Source organism: Penicillium rubens, assembly GCF_028828025.1.
Source record: "Penicillium rubens strain IBT 27055 chromosome Unknown utg000001l_segment0_segment0, whole genome shotgun sequence".
NCBI classification, from domain to species: Eukaryota; Fungi; Ascomycota; class Eurotiomycetes; order Eurotiales; family Aspergillaceae; genus Penicillium; species Penicillium rubens.
The window spans coordinates 2,300,932-2,320,457 of record NW_026890599.1 but is presented as its reverse complement, the minus strand read 5'-3'; the positions used below and the strand labels follow the sequence as shown (position 1 = coordinate 2,320,457).

Here is a 19,526-nt window from a genome sequence, read left to right as displayed (position 1 = left end):
TCATCATTTGGTCTGGCATTACCTGGTAGAGAAAAGAAATACATAGGCACTTTATTTTGACTTTTAAAAGTCAAATGAGATTGATTCAACACTTGAATAAAAAGAATCCAAGGCCGAGTATGTATATGGCCATCAAGGCACAGTTATACACTTGCAAGGTACAGCCATAAATGGGCTTACCCAGGTAGGTATATATACCTAGGTACGATTGATGGGATGTATATATCCACATACCAGTTTCACATATAAGTTTTATCGCCTGGAATGGCTGCAATATTGCTCTACTTCTGTGACTCTAACTTCCTGCCGATTCCTTTACACCTTTGTACGTTTCATAAGTGACCGATTTTCCAGGAAGGGCTGGAGTTGCTACTCTCGGACAGTGGCCACTTGAGAGGTGGACTTACTGGGTCAAATTGGGAGTATAAAATACATATATATTTCAACCAAGTGTTGACGAAAATCCATGTCTGGTAGTGGACTGTTCTAAAGCTCATTTAAGGGCCGATTTGCACATATTATAATTTTATCGTTAAACTACATATGTAGGTAGCTATATTGTACGAATTGACTGCGCAGCTAGTTTTTAACAAATGCTGTTTATTCCTCGACATACTTAATCATGCGACATTTAGTAACAGGTTTTGCCAGACTTGGTTTACCGCCATCCCAATACCTCGAAGCAAATACTACCACCTCAAACCGAATTGGATAAGGAAAAGGTTCGATTCCATTCGATCCGTGTGGAGTGGTACCCCGGGCTTGGCTGGTGTGTCAAAGGCTCTCGTCGCTATTACGCAGGAATTAAGCACATCTTGATACTTGTCTCGCCATTAATAGCTCACCCGGATTCGTAGGCCTCTTGGCACTTGTTCCAGGAGACTTCATGCACATTCATCATCGCTGTCGGGTTCCACAGGCCCGGCCCCCACCGGCTCAAACTGGATGATCACGTCCAACATGAGCGCTTTTCGGTCGCTGCCGATGACCGGCATCCAGTTACACTCTTCTCTCGAATAACAATGCGGAACGTGCCTCATCGGAAGGATCTTGCCAGTTTGCATATTTTCGAAGTTGAAGGACATCAGGGGCTCTTCGTAGTTCTCTTGCAGCCTCTTGAAGGGGCCCGCCGCAATTCTCATACGATCATCAAGCCTATACTTGCGAAGACAGCAGGCACGGACCACACTCGATACAAGCAAGCAGGCCTTCCACGTGTCGTAATCGACAAAGTCCACAATCCTGTCATACAGCTCCGTCGGGAGAATGCCTTGTGATTTGGATGCTGCGCGGCGGCTCGCGGCGACTTCGAAGAAGTTGACAAGCGCTGCGAGTCCGGGGAACTGGCTTCGTAGTCTTCGGGTTGTTCCAGTGCAGTTCGAGTTCATGATGAGTTCACCGCGCCGACGCTGAGCCTGCATTTCAGGCTTCAGCACTGGCCGCTCACGCGGATGTGTGCTCGAGCAAAAATCTGGACGCAGAGGCGAGAGATTGGCAGCATAGCTGACTTTAATGAATGGCCCCACCTCACCATCAAAGGAGACTTCTGCAAAGGCCACTTCAAAGAGGGATAAAATGACGATCTGAAAGTTGGCGCGTCCCTGCTCGATTCCCCAGGTAGCGGCCTTCGTGATGGCCTCACCGTCAACCACTAGTGCAAGACTGACAAGAACGTCCTCGAGCCAGTACATCGTATCCATGGGTGACGCCCCTGGAGGCTCGCCCGGCCGATGGGATGGGGAGCCAAACTCCAGTAACGGAGCGCTATCACCAGCCCACACCTCGTTAACCCATCCAGGTGTTCTATGTAAGTGTTTCGACTCGCAGTTCCACCGTCCGCACTTTCGAGGGCTGCACAGCTGAGCCGGGAAAGAATGGAATTTGGCCTGGCCAGACGCGATTGAGACAAGAGCAAAAGTCAACTCGCGGAAGGGAAAAGAGTCCGGGCTCCACTCCCTCCCGCATGTAATGATATCGTCCTTGTATTCAATAAGTGTACCGGCTAGAACGTGTGTGAGAAACGCCTTCGGTGCCTCCGCGATGTCTGTCCTCGGGGTTACGGGACGGAAGTCATAATCGAACCCCCACTTTGCTTCAGGGTACTCCAAAGCCGGCGAGGCCATATACTCTTCCGGGCAAATGTCGAGTGAGATGGTGGGTAGGCCATAGATGCTGTCTGCAATGGCACGAAGCCATAGTCCGTCCTGGCGCGGGATATTTCCCAGCTTCCAGTGTATGCCGTGGTTCATGGTGAGGACTTCATGGTCGAGATTGATGATGTAAATGTACTCAACAAAGTCATATTCATCCAATCGTGGAAGCTCGGAAGGGAGCGTCGTAAACTCGCTAAATTCCGAATAGTTGGGTTCGAAGCCGTCGCGGATCTCGTAGACATGTCTTTCGAGGGCACTTTCCTTAGCCGCATACTCCTTTCGCATGGATTTGAGCCATTCTGCAAGCATTAGCATAATGTAAGGCCAATATCTTCACGGCGTACCATGATATTCCTCGGGGTCGGCAGGGATGCTCGCGACTATTTTAGCGCCGAGACCCTCGAAGTAGGTGTCAAATTGATGGTAGCGAATGTAGTAACGCCCGCGAAAACGCACTATCTCGAGCCCTCGAGTTCCCATTGCGATCTGGATGGAACTTTCGATTGTGAAAAAGAGTATGTACTTAAGTAGTTACTGGGAGTGGAGCACCTCGGCAGGTACCGACCTTGGAAAGAGATAGGATTGGCCGAGTAATGGAGCTTGTAAGTGGCAGGTGGGGAGATCGCCGAGTCATTTTAATTGGCCCCGGGGTCAAAACTGGCTGACTAAGCTTTGACGCCTGCCTCAGGTGCCTATACTCAATTTTGTAGAAACTACCCAAGTACAGGAGGGATGAACGAAGTCCGTAGCAAGCAATTTATTCTTATTACTATAGCGGATGAAATGAAGCACACATTGCGAGTAAATATCTGCTATATGCAGGCTCCCGAGTCGTTATAACTGGATGGTCATTCACGTGATGGTAGCTCCCCAGACGGTATCGGATCAACTATCATCCGGTGTTTTAGGACCTCGTGCAGCAAGGGCACCCAGCTCCATCTGTTATCTGACGCCTGGACCCCTCGATGTCCTCCTTCATCATCGCAGGATCGCACTGAATTTGGATATCTCAACACCGGTTGCAATTTCAAGGCGCAAGGCCACTGCACAACCTATCAACATCCACCTCTATCGTGCTAGAACATGCCCATGACCGACGACACAGACGACAGCGGAGGGGTTATCCTGGATGGCCCCTTTGATCCTGACGCGCAGGCTACGGTCACAGACTTTATTGACTATACCGAATATCTTCCCGCAGACTTGATCCGCTCCTTAACCCTCATCCGCGGCCTCGATGACCGATACCTCGACTCGGCGCAAGCGGTGCACCAGCTCACCCAAGTCTACGGCCAGCTCCCAGATCTCCCTTCAGATAAGCGACCGGGTGCAATTGCACTGCGCAAAGACATATCTTCCCAGGTTGATCGTGCGATCAATGCGCGTGAATCGGCATATGCAGAGGCCTGTCGCCTCTACGATGTCGTAGATCGCCACTTCGACCGATTAGGCTGCATTCGCCAGAAACTCGAAGCATTGCCAAAACCTGCCTCAGAGGAACCATCGCCCCCGCCTGAACCTACACGAAAGCGTGCGCGCGGAGGCAACAAGACCAACAAGGATGCCACGACGCGTATCACCCTTCGGTTGGATAACAATCGCAATCGGAGAGATAAAAATAGGAGGCGTGTGCTAGGTGCTGATGGGACGTTTGATCCAGATTCTCCGCTTGCCAGTACTGAGCAATCGGACTTGGAGAGCGATCCCATTAAATCTGCCCCCAAGCCTGCTCGGCCCCCAAAGAAGGAGAAAGCGCGTCGCCTGAGCTTGGGTAATGGACAATCGACAGCCCAGGCCCTTGCGCAGTTGAAACCACCGCCAGCTGATGCGAAATTGGGGAGCGATGACCTGCCATGGCTGCGGTTGACGGAATGGGAGATGACCAGGCTGCGGAAGAAGATGAAAAAGAATGCTGTGTGGCAGCCGAGTGAGGTAATGATTCACCGTGAGCTAGCCCTGGCAAACCGCGGTTGGGAAGCATATCGTGCAGCCAAGGCCCTGGCAGAAGAGACGGGTGCGGAGTTCATTGACTGTGACAATATTGAAGAAACTCGGCGTGGGGAAGCTGCCAAAGATCTGGAGGAGACGAAACTGAGCAATCGCGGAATGAAACTAAACGAAGCAAAGAAGTTGAAACGCGAACAGTTGGCCCGTGAACAAGCATTGATGGAAGGCGAAGGTGGTGTCTTGCTCAGGCCTTTGCCAAGCCCCGCCCAAGCACCCCCAGTCGCGAATCGATCATCACGGAAGAGGAAACGGGAAGAGGCTAACGCCGAAGCAACAGAACTTGTTGCTCCCGAGCCTGAAATGCCAGTTGCTGCGCCGGTCGCAGCGCCCGCCCCTGTCCCTGTGGGCCCTTCCAGGGCTGGTCCGTCACGGCGCAGATCAAGCAGAGGAGCCGTTCCAGCCACCGAGACCAACAACGACCTCATCCTCCCGATCAAGACCCACATGTCCCCCGCAGTTGAAGCAAAGCTTTCCCCTCCTCTCCCCAGCCCCACTGGCTCCGGATCTAATCGATCCCTTGTCCAACATGTCACTACACCCACACCGCCCGTCACCCGGCCCTCGTCGCGGCGCTCTGCAGCCGCTGCTTCAATTGAAGGAGGGGCCCTTAGTAGCATTCCGACCGCAATAGCAGCAAGTGGACGCGACCGCCGTATCAAGAGCACAACACCTGCGCACAAAACACCCATCCGCGAATCGTCACATGCGCCAAGTGTTCCCGGCCCGACCCGCCGGCGCAAGCGTCCGGCACCAGGACCCATTTCCACTGGTCAAGATGGCGGCGCAGCAGTAAGCTATGGGCGCCGCAAAGCCAAGCCAGGAAAGAAGCGTCTCAGCATCCGCGACTCTCAGGATGTCCGTGTAGACGAAGACGGCGTCCTCGAGCAGATCGACGCCAACGAGCCCCGATACTGTCTCTGTGGAGATGTTAGTTTTGGGACAATGATCTGCTGCGAGAACCAGGATGTAAGTTTTCCCTATTATGACACGTTCCAGCAAAATTCTAATGACCTAATTCGATGCAGTGTGACCGTGAATGGTTCCATCTCGACTGTGTGGGTTTGACCGAAGTCCCCTCTCGTACGGCAAAGTGGTACTGTCCCCAGTGTCGCGTCAAGCTGCACAAGGGTGAAGATGGAATCATCAAAGGGGGATCGCGACGTTAATTGGATTTGAATGATATTTCTTGCATGATACCACGAGATGCGTTTGCTGCTACCTTTCTTTCCCTATTCGTGTACGGAGTACTACCACATGGCTTCCAGCCTTTTCTTTCTTTCTACCAAATAATCATATGTTTACCAAACTTGGAAGCATCATTGCGAGATCTATGAGGCCACCTCTTCCGACCTTGGTACGCTCCTAGGGAGTATCCGAGTGGGAGAATACCACCGAGGCGCAGATCTTGCTTGAACAAATCAAGGCACAAGAGACGTACTATAACTGCCTTAGGCAGCTTGTCTGAAACTCGCTGGACAGTTCTTGCCCAAAGCGGCAGAAATAAACTACGAATTATTTCGTCACATGGACCGGCAAGATATTACGAAGACAATATATGACGAAAAATAATACCGTCATGCGTCCCCAGTTTGGAGTTCTTCTCGACAGGGACTGTGGTATATGCGAGGACAAAAGCAGCTGAATATGACTTTATGTGATGATTCGACGTATGCCGTGGTGGATGCGCTGGGTCAGAATCTCTTTGTTGAGGCGACTAATTCAACGCTGTCACAATACATTCTGGTCGACTTGGAGATTCGACCTTCAAAGTCCTACAGGAGCATCTGTCCTCTTCTACCAAAGAAGGATGGAGGACGCCGGCTATGTGTGGATCTCCCTGGGCTCAACGCTGAAGCGCCCAAAGGAGGCAACGAAAGATACACAATACATGGCAATTTCGTGTCTGCTTCTGACGTGAAAAGAAAAACAACCCTAACCCTTTTGTCTGTAAGGGTTGTGAGGTGACACCACTTCACTCCGCTCCTCTGAAGTTTCTTCCATAGTAGATAGTTCATTATACCCCTTATCCAGCCGTGATGACTTCGAATGTCGACTGGTATCCGGCAACTCTTGATATCTATCAGATCCAGATTGTGGATGATAAAAATCCGCCGGCAGTTCCACAGCAAAGCTTTTACTGTGCTCATGCCCATACTGCGACGGCAAGGCATACCCAGAAGCCATCGATCCCAACTGCACCGAATCCGTCGGCGATCTCGGTCCCCGAGACGACGACGACCTCGACATTTGATCCGACTGCCTCCGCGACGAATACGACAGCTCCCTCATGATCCTGCTAGATCGATCGGCCGGATTATAGGTCGTCAATTTGCCATCCTCCATCATAGCCTGCAAAACACCAGCATCAAGAAGCTCAGCTTTCTTAATCAGCCGATCTACCAACACCTTCGAAGCAGCCTTCAACTGACTCTTGACGAAAGAAATTAGCGTGCGGTTGCATTCGATCTCGATATCCTCGCGCAGATAGAGTCCCGTTTGCGGGACGCCGTCTGCGCACCTGTCTGCCGGCTCGGGTGGTTCGCCGTGCTGGTTGCCTGCAATGCGCCATTTGCTTCGGAGGTCAATTCCCATCGGTGCGTACATGTGTGTTTCTAGCCCCCATGCGACGTTGTGGAAACAGCCTTTGAAGCTGATCTTGCCTGACCCCATCTTGCCCAGGCCTGGCACGTATTGCACCCGTTCGGTGATCTCGTACCATGTTGAGTAGTACTCGTCGGCGATGGCATCCCGTGGGGCTCTGATCGGTTGATGTGAGAGAACAAGTGGGTTTAGCGTGATTATTTCGCTATGGCTGTGGAGGATGTCGAGGGCTAGTTGGCGGGGGACGGATGAGGGGATGGGTGTGATATTGGTATACACATCTTTTCGGCGCATTATTTTGAATGACTTAGTTTTATGAATATAGACAGCTGCAGAGGAAGAAGATAAGTCCAAAAGTACAAGGCTGAATTGAAGTTGCACTCGTATTTCATCTGCTTACTATTTTAAAATTGCGGCCTTGCCAAGTATCAGGATGACAGGACTAGGCCTTGCACATGACAGCCCTGGAGTATCGTAGATGGCTTTGGGGATAATCAAATCAAATTTATATACGATGACCATTGAAAACAATACACTTCTCATTGGTATAATATAAATCCATTTACATCGTATTTACAATTTACTTCAGCTCCCACTTGTCGCCCTCGGAGACGATATCCACAGCTCGTCTCTCATCGAGCGACTTGCGTCCTGCATCGAGAATTGCCGTTGTGGCAATTGTATTACGCAGGGTGGGCAGCGGGCGGGCATCCAGTTGGTCGAGGGTCACACGGCCCTCGTTCACAGCTGTGACGGCATCGATGAACTTCTCAAAGCTGATGTAGCCGTATCCAGTCTGCCCACTGAAATTTCCTTCTTCGTCGGGAGCGTAGCGCATATAGAATCTAGTTCATTGGAGTCAGCATAGAACATGGAACCATAGTGCAACATTATCCTGGGAACGGGACTCTTACGGGTTGAAATGAATTAGGCCCTGGTCGTCGCCGGTCACTTCGTAACCACGCTTGGCCTGGTTAACCCGGATTTCGCCGTTGGCAGCCATATCTGTCTCGATGTGTTAGAAGAGGTCTGTTTAAAAACTACTACCGGAGAATGTAATAACATACAGTGGAAGTATTGGTTGGAGTGAACACCCGCGTTTTGAGGTGCCGTCCAGCTAGCAGTGTAGACACCAGTGGCAATCTTCGCCGGGTTATCACGGCGGCGCCACTCCACAAGGAGGGTGATGGTGTCCTCAGTCTCGGGGACACATCCAAGCTCGGCAGCGGTACCCTGAGATGCAGTTGCTGTGACCCGCACAGGCTTATATTCTGGGACCATGCTCTCGCAGATATCGATGTGGTGAGAGTTGAGGTAGTAAGAGATATCGGAATCACGACCAGCCCACGCCTTGAACGTCTCGAGCTGGCTCTTAGGCTGACTCATGTAACTGTAGAAGTAGTTGAAGTCACCGAGGGTCTTCGCCTTAGCCCGCGCATCAGAGTATGCAGGGTCAAAACGCTTGTGGTGCTCAATGAAGACGAAGACGCCGTGCTTGCGTGCGGCCTCAACTAGAGCTAGGTGGTGTTCTAGCCGCTGCGTTGCTGGCTTGGTGATGAGCACGTGGATACCGCGCTCAATCGCGTACAGTGCAATGGGATAGTGGGTAGAGTCGGGGGTGAAGATGGTGATGGCGGATCCTTTGGGGAGGGCATCAATGGCCGCGATGTACGCGTCAGGGTCGGTCTGGTCGTCTGCGGGGAACGAGGTGAACGAGGTATCGAGGTTGTTGTAGACTTGAGAGATGTTACGGTGCAAGTGGTCACCTAATCTCGTGGTTAGTTTCTTGTTTGCTTGCTTGCTCTTTCGCTCAACTTACGAATGCCGGGGAACTTCTTGCCAGACACGCCCACCATGCTCAGGTCGCCAACCTTGCCCCGCCGGCGCAGGTCAAAAAGACTGAGTCCTACCACGCCGACCTTCTTGTCGGAGCCAGATGCACCACCCCCGACGAAGCCGGTGGTGTATTCACCAGTGCCAACCTGCGAGTTTCGTTAGCTTGGGATCTACTGCGGGGAATAATTGTCCATACCATCAAAACGCTAGGAGGAGCCATGATGTCTGTTGATACCGAGATTGTGATTTGAAATCCGGGGAATTTCTGGGGGGAAAAGGAAATTTAAGACAATTCACAGAGACCGGGGTGTCGAATCGCTGGATATAATTCTTCCGGCGTTTGAAATGCCAACTCAATAGCCGTATCTTATCGGCCATGGGGTTGTTGACGCCGTCTGTTTTCTTTTTCGTCAACGTTCTTCTTCTTTTAAACAATGAAATTCATGAGTATGCACTATTGCGCTTGCCGCTCACGATCTCAATTACCAATTTACCACATGCCAGACTCATGTATGGCCTCATTCAACGCCATCGACGGCTGAAATGCGCGTTTACCCGCGTTTTTTTACCCCTCATGTCCCCCACATTCTCTGCGGGCAAGCTGATTGGTGGAATGCAATTCTCCGCCATACAAAGTGCCTCGGAGCATTTGCCGACGTGGGGGAAGAGATGACCCGAAGACACCTTCATAAGAATGCCAAAATGCCAAGTGCCAACGATGTTTTAATTACTATATACCCCTCAAAATTCCAAGTAAGTCATTATTTTGTCAAACATCAGTGAACATCATACTCATACATACTCCAGAATCATGTCTCTCACACCACTCCGCCCCGGCGTTTATGCGCCGACCATGACCTTCTTCGATGCCCAGACCGAGGAGCTCGATATCGCCTCTATTCGCCGGCACGCTGTGCGTCTAGCTAAGGCCGGTCTTGTTGGCCTGGTTACCATGGGCTCAAACGGTGAGGCTGTACATCTCAGCCGTGAAGAGCGCATGACCGTTACTCGGGAGACCCGGTCTGCCCTCGATGAAGCTGGCTTCTCGAACGTGCCCGTCATCGCTGGCGCCAGTGAGAACAGCATCCGCGGAACCATCGACCTGTGCAAGGAGGTTGCGGCCTCTGGGGGCGAGTACGCTCTGATCGTTCCCCCTAGCTACTACCGCGCCGCAGTCGGCAATGATGAGACCCTATACGAATACTTCACAGCCGTTGCCGACGGCTCCCCCGTTCCTCTTATCCTGTACAACTACCCAGGTGCCGTCGCCGGCATCGATATGGACTCCGATCTCATCATCCGTATTTCCGAGCACCCTAACATCGTCGGCACAAAGTTCACTTGCGCCAATACCGGCAAGCTGACTCGTGTCGCTACCGCTCTTGGTGCCATCACCCCCTCCTCACCCTTGGCTCCAGCTGAGCGTACCCCAACTGTCTCCAAGCCCAACGCTAAGCACCCATACGTTGCCTTTGGCGGTATTGCCGATTTCAGTCTGCAGACCCTCGTTTCTGGCGGCTCTGCCATTCTTGCCGGTGGTGCGAACGTTCTTCCCCGCCTGTGTGTCCGCATCTTCACTCTCTGGTCTGAGGGCCGTCTTACAGAGGCCATGGAGGCCCAGCAGCAACTCAGTGCTGCCGATTGGGTTCTCACAAAGGCTGCCATTCCGGGCACCAAGGGTGCTATCCAGTCATACTACGGTTACGGAGGGTTCCCTCGCCGACCTCTTAGCCGTCTTACTGATGCCCAGTACCAGACCATTGCTGATAAGATCAAGCCTGCTATGGATGTTGAATTGACCTTGCCCGATGTGGCATAATGGCTTGGAAATATGGCAAGGAGCTACATTTAAGTCTAGTAATATAATTCCATGCATATATTAAGTTCCATGAGCTCGCCTTTCGTTGTAAGTTTGCATTGTTGACGTCTTACTCGCCCGCACGTAGCAGCTTTAACCCTTAGACCAATGTCACTACTTTCCAATGGCTGTCATAAGAGTTGCAACAAATGATAGGTTTCTATCCTAACTACGGAGTAGCTACTACTCCGTATACGTGCCAGGCTTCTAGACTATCGAAGTTTATAATCAAGTGGGGCTTGAGATAGACTTCACGTCTACACCGGCAGTTACTAAGGTTTCTAGCCTAGAACATCGAGATACGCTTATACTTTTCATGCGTATTCAACGAGAAAGGATCACGCAATACACTCTAAAAATTGTTCCATCGATTTGCTATAGCTATTATAAAGGGAGGATTTGCAACAGATAGCTAGTTACTCATTCCAAGTTCTCTAACTATGACTTCGGTAGTCCATCTTGTCCGACACGCGGAATCTACCCACAATGTTTCCAAAGACGTGTCTCAACTTGACCCTGGTCTAACATCTCTTGGATTTGAACAAGCCACACGGCTCACCCAAACGTTTCCTCATGCTCCACAGGTAGGCGTGATCCTCACGTCCCCACTGCGACGCTCCATCCAGACCACGCTCGCTGCTTTCTCCCACATTCTCGATAAACGCTATTTCGACCAAGTCTCAGAAGATGGTATCGAAAACGGTGCGACCCTCATATTGGATCCAGATTTGCAGGAACGGAGTGCGCTTCCCTGCGACACTGGATCCACATCTCCGGCCCTAGAGAAGGCTTTTCCGGGACTAGGCGTCAAGGATTTAGCGGAAGGTTGGCAAGTGAAGGAGGGTATTTATGCCCCTGAAGAGGAGGCAGTGAAGGAGCGGGCGAAGAGAGTGAGGTCTCGCGTCTCAGAACTCTCCGATCAATTGAAGGATGAGGAAAGGAACCATATCGTGATTATAACGCATGGTGTTTTCATGAAGTTCTTATCTGGAGACTCAGATATCGACCTACCAAAGGCGGGCTGGAGGAGCTACACGCTTGAGAAACATAGCTCTGGCATTGTTCTGCGTGAAAAATAGAAATGGGCTGGGTAATCTAGAGCCATCGCTCCTTCCCAGCTGCAATCTGCTTGTGGCCAGAGCCTCCTTGTTTCTAATTCAGGTCTCTCTACCTTCAAAGTTCTTTAAAGCCTTCCAAAATTGGAAGGACTAATTTCCTAAATTGGCATAGTTCGAGAAAATGTACTTTCCTAATTCCACGGCGGAGGACGTCCATTGGCACACCTCCCGGGTATTCAAGGAACCGGGCTCGTGGTTAGGGCTTAGTCTAAATCAACAAAGTCCTGTATACCTTCACCTAGTATTTGTTCTTCTCAAATATAGTACATATACAATATACTTATTATTATTAGCCACAGGATATTCAAACTCCTCATGTGCGATACTGCCATATATACTGATTGTTCAACTTCTCTGCTTCGGGCAATCCACCAAAATGGACGATACCCCCGTAAATATAATCCCCCAAGCTTGGTGCTTTATATGGAGATGCGAGAGACTGGAACAAATCCTTATCTCTATGAAAGAAATGACAACCTCCTTCATCCCACAGCAGCGTCTACAGGTCCTGCGGATTGACCTCAATCATCTGGACATTGCGACAGGTATAACTTCGCCTTCCGTTACACGCTATTTCATGCCCCGGACAAACACACCTAGGATAGAGAAGATACGTGAAGATCCAAGCTGGGATTGGTTTCTATCTCAAAGAGGCAGTTTCGGCAAAGGAACTTACCGTGCAAACTATCTACTTCGACGTGTGTTCATGGACTACCAGGACTCGAGTATTACGGAATTCTGGCCCCGCGAGCTGCATGAAGCGGAAAGCGAGGGAAAAGAGAATAATCAAGATTCTACTGCACAGGAGTCGTCGGGTCAGCTCGATAACACTGGCGGTGACAAGGAGAGCGATGAAGACGACAAACCGCACGATAAAGAAGTCAATAAGGGTAAGGAAATAAACAGTGACAAGGCCAAAGAAGGGGAAATCATCGGTCCCAAAAAAACAGATGAGAGTGATGAAGATGGCGACAAGATCGAAGAGAGCGGTGGCGATAATTGCAACCCAAGCGATGAAAGTCAGAAGAAAAGTGAGAAACGCGACAAAAAAGCCGACGTTGACCATGAGATGGTGATTCCGAAAGCTTTGGACCGGGATATCCGCAATTACCGGACAAATGACTGGTCAGTCTACTGGTAAGTGGCATATTGCTATTCTTAGGGAGTGTGGAATCTCTATTATTTAGGCTGACCTTTTTACCTAGGCACCAAAGACTATACGATCTCGATCTACCGGACAATGTACACGGAATCAGTATCGCCAGGTCAATGGAGCTAAACCACCCGCACAAATGTCATGCATGGGCTCTGGTAGATGTGATCTTATGTGGTCACGAACGCCCATCGACTGCTGAGCTCATAGCCTTAGCTAGCTGGGGGTTGAGAGGCATGTTTCGTCAATTGGAATCGCTCGCCAACGGAATTAAGCCAGAGGGGGTCCATATGCTCAGTGAGGTTTTCCCGGTACGTTCGGTTCACTACTAACTCAATCCCTCGTGCAAAGGATGTCTTACTGATATCTTGTGGGTTTTATAGACCATGATAATAGTGTTCGACCAAAGATGCTGTGCTCGTGTGCTATACGGCTACTTTGATGGTAGACTTCAAGTTCAATTTACCCCGGTCTTGAACTTTAAAGAATTTACCGAGGTCAGATCATCAACCTTGGATGGTTACATGGGAAAAATTGACAAGAGAAAATATTATGACATGATGCACTCACTGCTTCGTTGGGCGTGGCCTCTTGGTCATCATCTCACCACCCTGGCTGTCGCTCAGCCCTAACCTTGGAAGACCACTGGCTATATAGAGAACCTTCATTTAGCTTCGCGATTCTGCATAGCTTTAAGTGGCTCAGTTATATTGCTAAGTTTTTAACGTCTCTAGGGAGCATTTGGGCTTGATTTGTGGGGCAATTTCTCTGTCTACTTGGACCTTACTAAGGCTTTTGTGAGGGACGTACCCCCTACAGAATTGTATGTTTTCCAGATGGAGAATTCCATGGTGGTTCCTAGACTTGTAGATTTACTTCTTCCCTTTGACAAATCTATCGGTAATAGTAAATATGATGTGTATTCGCTTTTTGATTCGGAGTACAGCATCTACCACACCCATGTAATGCCCAAGCCCTAAACTCGAGCCCTATAACATCCCACTTCTTATCGCCGATAAGGTGATACCGGGATACAATGCTTCTCGCAAGCTCATAGGTGGAAAAATAGTTGAATCGGAGTTGATACGAGGACCCGTCCACTGGACGGCCTCGGGACCTCGCGCTATCAGCTAACGCATGCGTGTTATTAAAGTTCTACCCCACAGCCAAACAACTACCCCACGTTGCCCGGACCATTTCATTCTTTTCAGCGTATTTGCTTCGCCTCCCGGGTGATATCCAACCCCCATTCCTGCGCTCTGATTCATCCGATTCCTCTTGGTTATCAGTTTATCCGGTGGAGCGGGTCCGGGACAATGTCCGACTGGAGGGATCCAGCCGTATACGGCAGCAGTACGGAGTATCACGATGAATTTGGAGACTATATCCCGCGTAGGAAGAATGGAATATTTCGCGATCCCCGCTCAAGGGTCTGAGATTTCGTGGCGCTGATATACAGCCCCTGCACCCACTTGTCTCCTAGTTTCTACTTTTCTTTTCGTATTTTGGTCCTCTCGTGTACACTGCCCTTGCTGTATCCCAAAACATAGTCATTGACAAAGACTTCAGACCAATCATTCATTCTTATCACAATGCCTTACCCCGATGAAGCTGAGGGCTTCCAGGTCGATGGACCTAACAGCTACACTGAGTTCCACAAGCGCCATGTACGTGCTTCTTTCCTGTGCCAGTTAGGATACGCGCTTACCTAGATTGATTGTGATGAATAGTTCAAGCTGAAGCCTTTCGGCGACTATGGTGAGTTAGCCTGTCGGTGTCACTACGCTTTTCCCGAATCTGACCGAGTACAGATGTCGATGTTAAGATCGAGGCCTGTGGCATTTGCGGCAGTGATGTGCACACTATCAGCGGTATGGCGGTCCCGTTGAAGTATCAAGCAGAAACACCGGCTAATGTATTCATAAAGGGGGATGGGGTGATCAAAAGTTCCCCTTGTGCGTTGGTCACGGTACGTATTCAAAAAGAAAAAAAGAAGGCTACGATCCCATGCTAATGGCTATCTAGAGATCGTCGGTCGGGCTATTCGTGTCGGACCCAAGGTCACACTGATTAAGGAAGGCGAGCGCGTTGGAGTCGGCGCGCAGTCCTACTCCTGCGGCAAGTGCAAGCAATGCCGCAACGACAACGAGACATACTGCCAGGTCGAGCCAATGGACACCTACGGCTCGAAGTGGGCCGACAGTGGCATCGTCAGCCAGGGCGGATACTCATCGCACGTGCGGACACACGAGCACTGGGTGTTCCCGATCCCGGACGCACTAGAGACCAACTCTGTTGCTCCGATGCTGTGCGCCGGACTGACGGCGTACTCGCCCTTGGTGCGCAATGGTGCTGGTCCTGGCAAGAAGGTTGGAATCGTTGGACTGGGTGGCATTGGTCACTTTGGAATCATGTTTTCCAAGGCGCTGGGCGCGGAGACATGGGCTATTTCGCGCTCTCGCGCTAAGGAGGCGGACGCTCGCAAGCTTGGTGCCGATGGCTACATTGCCACTGCTGAAGAGGGGTGGGAGAAGGATCACCTGTGCTCGTTTGATTTGATTATCAACTGCGCTAACTCTTCGGAGGGTTTCGATCTTGCGCGCTATCTGTCCATGATGGATGTTCACGGGCGCTGGATCAGTGTTGGTCTTCCTGAGGAGGAGGGTCAGGTCATTAAGGCTCAGAATCTGATCTCCAATGGTGTTCTCATTGGTGCTAGTCACCTGGGTAGCCGTCGGGAGATGCTTGATATGTTGCAGCTGGCTGCGGATCGGGGTCTCAAGGGTTGGGTGGAGGAGATTGCCATCGGAGAGGAGGGTCTCAAGGAGGCCATGCTGCGCATGAAGAAGGGTGACGTTCACTATCGGTTTACTTTGATCGGATATGAGAAGATCTTTAAATGAACGGGATAGATGTTCAGTGTTAAGAATTATGTATATAGTCGGTGTCAACATACAAAACAAAGGGGTTAGAAGGCTGGGGTAGGGGCGGGTAGGGGTGGGTAGGGGTGTTCATTCATAGTGAGGTTTTCTGAGGAGATCGAAATCAATTATTCCTTGAATAATAGTATACATAACTATGTACGGCATTGAAATAAGTATACAGAGGAATACCGAATACCCGAGTGGGCTATATGTACTAATATTAGCATCCTCCCCTGTCATCATCATTGTCTCAATAAAAAACTCAGAAACCCTAATTGCCACCAGGGTGTAGACGGTACATAGATCCGCAGTAGATTTACCGCGTCGATCCAAGTCACAGTTACTCCGCACTTTCCGTCCACGGGCGTTCTCCCCCAGGATTTGCCCCCCCCGACCTAAAATTCTGAACCATGCAGGGGCGAGTACTCCAAAAGTACTCGGTACTTGATGACCATAGTAAAGTAGTATGAAAATGTCAGTAACAGTGACTCCTCGGTAACCTCATAGTCGAACCAATCACTCCTCCCCAATTCACCGCCCGACTCAGACCCATTCGTTCTGCTTCCTGGAATTCTTCCGCCCTTTTTATCTTCTCCTTGCGCCTTGGTCTTTTCTTTTTTCTTTTGTTATTCTCTCCTCTATAATTCTTTCATTAATCTCTCTTTCCCTTTCTCTATCTTTTTCATTCTCTTGGGTCCTTGGAGTTCGCGAACGGTCGTTGATATATACACTTTTAGACTTACCTCACAGAACTCCCAAGACCAAACGTCACATCGGTCGACAAACGATAAATAGACTGGTCTCACAAAAGCCTTGTCATTCCTTGTCCCCAGCAATCGCCGTCACACATTGGCGATCAGATTCATCTAATTATTGTTTAATTCGCCGTCACACAGCAATAACCTCAGTCATGTCGCCACGAGAGACCAACGCCACCTCCACAAGGCGACGCGCCTCATTATCCTTTCGTTCGCGCCCACGGACCGTGGGTCACGCCGCCCCAATGTCAAAAGAGTTAGCCTTGGACACATGGGAGGAGCCATACTTGATGGAAATATGCCAGGATCACCACGCACCAGTCGTGGAAGAGATAGACCCGTTTCCGAACGCGGCTCCCCGGCGCCGCGGTGCCAAAAGCTTTTCGAGTTTAAGGCATCCTGTGGATGGTTTGGTCGCTCTCGGCCGACGCCTGTCCGTCAGTCTTCGCAGCAAGCCTTCCAGGCAATCAATTCCTGTTACCGAGGACATCAAATTGGTTGATGACAATGAAGTCGGTTACGATCACCATATTTCACGCCATGCAAACCATAAGCGCATGGCCTCCGGTAGCTGGGATACCCGGTCAACGAAAACACATTGGCACCAGGGCTACAGCGTCAATCGGCGCCCTTCTTTGAATAGTGTGTCTGCCCTGCATAGTTTTTATGCCCCGACCGCCTCGATCCCTGTCCCCATTCCGGGCCGTGGGCAGGCACCTCCAGTTCTGCCAAATCACATGTCCGCAGGTGCAGCAGCGCGCGCTGCCGCTGCTGCACAGAATGAGCAGATGGAGGCTGCGCGGATCGCTAAGGTGGAACTAGAGAACAAGATGCTCGACCTGAAGGTTCCGCAGGACTCGGAGAGCGGTATTTGTATTGACCTGCGCGATCGATCGGATGTGTCAGACACTGATTTGCTGACCATGATGCGACTCGGTAAGGATGAAACCTCCTGTTGGGCACAGCACGCGGTTTGCTAACTTCTTTTTCTTCAGATCCCGTGGCTCTGCTTCCGGCCGAGATTACAGCACACATTTTTTCGTATCTGGACCCTGATTCGCTCATGGACGCGGAGCTTGTGTCTAGCGCCTGGTTCCGTGCGTCTTCTTCTTATGTTTGGAGACATGTGTTCCGCAATGCATATGGCCGACGGCCAGCAAGCGAGACGGCCTCCAAGTTGAAGCTGTCATCTGGTTTAGGGAAGTCAATCCCGAACCAGGACTGGAAGAAAAAGTTCCTTGTTCGGCGCGCTCTCGATCAGCGTTGGGCGGAAGGCAAAGCTGCAGCCATCTATCTTCAAGGTCACCAGGACAGCGTCTATTGCTCTCAATTTGACGAGTAAGTTAACATCGATCTGTTGATGTCGTGCACTGCTAACAAGCTTTTAGGAACAAAATCATTACTGGCTCCCGTGACCGGACGGTTCGTGTGTGGGACGCACACTATCCATGGTCATGCCAGAAGATTATTGGGCCACCCGCAGCCCGGACTTTCCGCCGTGGTCCAGTGAACAATCCAACCGCCCAGGCCACGGGGAAAGCGCCCTTTATGACTATTACCCCACCGTTGCCTACGCCGGGAGAAATGACGGAAATTACGGCACCATTGGAGGAAGAATCGATATATCATAGCGCATCAATTCTGTGCTTGCAGTTTGACGAGGAGATTATGGTCACAGGATCTTCGGACTTTACCTGTATCGTGTATGACATCAAGGACGACTACCGACCGATCCATCGTCTTTCCGGTCATCACGCCGGTGTCCTTGATGTGTGCTTTGATGACCGATACATCGTCTCATGCTCCAAGGATACCACCATCTGTGTATGGGATCGAAACACCGGTGAGCTTTTGAGGCGGCTCAATGGCCACGAAGGGCCAGTGAATGCTGTGCAGCTACGCGGTGACCTTATAGTGTCAGCCAGCGGTGACGGTGTTGCCAAGATGTGGAACGTGATTTCAGGCCAATGTGTCAAGGAGTTCACTAGCAAGGACCGTGGCCTCGCATGTGTCGAATTCAGTGAGGATGGCCGGACCATCCTCACTGGCGGCAACGACCGCATAATCTACCAATTCGATGCTAACACGGGCGAGCTCGTCAATGAGCTCCATGGACATTCGGGCCTCATCCGATCTCTGCATCTCGACAGCGCAAATAAGCGCATCATTAGCGGTAGCTATGACATGAGCATCAAGGTGTTCGACCGTGATACGGGTGAGCAGTCAATCAACTTCCCTGGCTGGACCACAAGCTGGATGTTGAGCGTGCAGTCCGATTATCGACGCATTGTTGCAACGAGCCAGGACTCCCGCGCTGTCATTATGGACTTTGGATATGGACTAGACGGGATCGACCTGTTAGAGGAGTGATCTATTTGCATTTGTTTTATATACCGTTTGCTCTTCTTATCAGCGCTGCTTCTTTCCCCCTGTGGGTGGTTTTCGTTATTCCCAATTATATATTGCTAAGCTTGTGGGAGTCGGATATGAGTTCATCTGGGTACAAATTAGACCAGGCCCTGGAGTGTTGGCAGTATAAATTCTCGCTCTTTGTTATGCTACTGCAAGATTGTTTACCTAGCATACTATACATTATGGTATTATCGTGTATCACCACAATAACCGCAATTTTCAATGTCTCGTGAGTTAGTTAACTGGGTCGCCTCACGCGACAGGCATCTACAAGATCAAGATCGACCGTTTATGCTGGTCAAATATCGCGGCCGGGAAGGCGGTAGAAGCGGCGGTCAATCGGTTATGCAACAACTTGATATTCTAAGCTACAGCATGACGTCCAGGTGGGTGGTATGATATATGAGATTTGACCTGTTGCGGTGGAGTTGTGCCTCACACGACGATGTAATAGTTTCATGCACCGAGGCAATATGTCAGGCTGCGATGTGATAAATCAGGTACAATAGAACACCTCAGGCATCAAGACATTGATTAACTAATCCATCCATGATTCGCCAGAAAAAGTGGGCTAGTGCCAGTGCGATCCGTGGGATTTAGCATCAAAACAATCCCTCTACTGTTTCCCATCAACCACACAAGCAGAGACTGACAGGGAGTCCTGGTCTTGCGGTGTAATATCATCATCAAGCTCCTTTTCCGCTTA

The 19,526-nt window shown here is 50.5% G+C and overlaps 9 protein-coding genes across 9 annotated transcripts; 6 read left to right on the top strand and 3 right to left on the bottom strand.

The window, feature by feature from the left end:
* Positions 1-884: 884 nt before the first annotated feature.
* N7525_000923 (uncharacterized protein) lies at positions 885-2,633 on the bottom strand (the record flags this gene model as incomplete). Its single annotated transcript, XM_002561847.1, has 2 exons — positions 885-2,452; positions 2,498-2,633. The coding sequence occupies 2 exons, from the start codon at positions 2,631-2,633 to the stop codon at positions 885-887; spliced, it is 1,704 nt and encodes a 567-aa protein (XP_002561893.1).
* Positions 2,634-3,236: 603 nt separating this feature from the next.
* On the top strand, positions 3,237-5,326 carry N7525_000922 (putative PHD finger domain protein; the record flags this gene model as incomplete). The annotated part of the gene is made up of 2 exons (XM_002561848.1): positions 3,237-5,126; positions 5,186-5,326. 2 exons carry the CDS (start codon positions 3,237-3,239, stop codon positions 5,324-5,326), a joined length of 2,031 nt encoding a protein of 676 aa, XP_002561894.1.
* Positions 5,327-6,092: 766 nt separating this feature from the next.
* N7525_000921 (uncharacterized protein) lies at positions 6,093-7,055 on the bottom strand (the record flags this gene model as incomplete). The annotated part of the gene is made up of 1 exon (XM_002561849.1): positions 6,093-7,055. One exon carries the CDS (start codon positions 7,053-7,055, stop codon positions 6,093-6,095), a length of 963 nt encoding a protein of 320 aa, XP_002561895.1.
* A 286-nt stretch (positions 7,056-7,341) lies between these two features.
* Positions 7,342-8,817, bottom strand: N7525_000920 (Gfo/Idh/MocA family protein; the record flags this gene model as incomplete). The annotated part of the gene is made up of 5 exons (XM_002561850.2): positions 7,342-7,606; positions 7,676-7,766; positions 7,829-8,527; positions 8,581-8,743; positions 8,794-8,817. 5 exons carry the CDS (start codon positions 8,815-8,817, stop codon positions 7,342-7,344), a joined length of 1,242 nt encoding a protein of 413 aa, XP_002561896.1.
* A 591-nt stretch (positions 8,818-9,408) lies between these two features.
* N7525_000919 (dihydrodipicolinate synthase family protein) lies at positions 9,409-10,416 on the top strand (the record flags this gene model as incomplete). Its single annotated transcript, XM_002561851.2, has 1 exon — positions 9,409-10,416. One exon carries the CDS (start codon positions 9,409-9,411, stop codon positions 10,414-10,416), a length of 1,008 nt encoding a protein of 335 aa, XP_002561897.2.
* Positions 10,417-10,895: 479 nt separating this feature from the next.
* Positions 10,896-11,534, top strand: N7525_000918 (histidine phosphatase family protein; the record flags this gene model as incomplete). Its single annotated transcript, XM_002561852.1, has 1 exon — positions 10,896-11,534. The coding sequence occupies one exon, from the start codon at positions 10,896-10,898 to the stop codon at positions 11,532-11,534; it is 639 nt and encodes a 212-aa protein (XP_002561898.1).
* A 508-nt stretch (positions 11,535-12,042) lies between these two features.
* On the top strand, positions 12,043-13,203 carry N7525_000917 (uncharacterized protein; the record flags this gene model as incomplete). The annotated part of the gene is made up of 3 exons (XM_061211707.1): positions 12,043-12,710; positions 12,779-13,037; positions 13,123-13,203. 3 exons carry the CDS (start codon positions 12,043-12,045, stop codon positions 13,201-13,203), a joined length of 1,008 nt encoding a protein of 335 aa, XP_061070933.1.
* Positions 13,204-14,318: 1,115 nt separating this feature from the next.
* Positions 14,319-15,629, top strand: N7525_000916 (NAD(P)-dependent alcohol dehydrogenase; the record flags this gene model as incomplete). Its single annotated transcript, XM_061211706.1, has 5 exons — positions 14,319-14,393; positions 14,457-14,484; positions 14,538-14,597; positions 14,654-14,695; positions 14,752-15,629. 5 exons carry the CDS (start codon positions 14,319-14,321, stop codon positions 15,627-15,629), a joined length of 1,083 nt encoding a protein of 360 aa, XP_061070932.1.
* A 931-nt stretch (positions 15,630-16,560) lies between these two features.
* N7525_000915 (F-box/WD repeat-containing protein) lies at positions 16,561-18,778 on the top strand (the record flags this gene model as incomplete). Its single annotated transcript, XM_002561855.1, has 3 exons — positions 16,561-17,344; positions 17,404-17,746; positions 17,797-18,778. 3 exons carry the CDS (start codon positions 16,561-16,563, stop codon positions 18,776-18,778), a joined length of 2,109 nt encoding a protein of 702 aa, XP_002561901.1.
* Between the last annotated feature and the right edge of the window lie 748 nt (positions 18,779-19,526).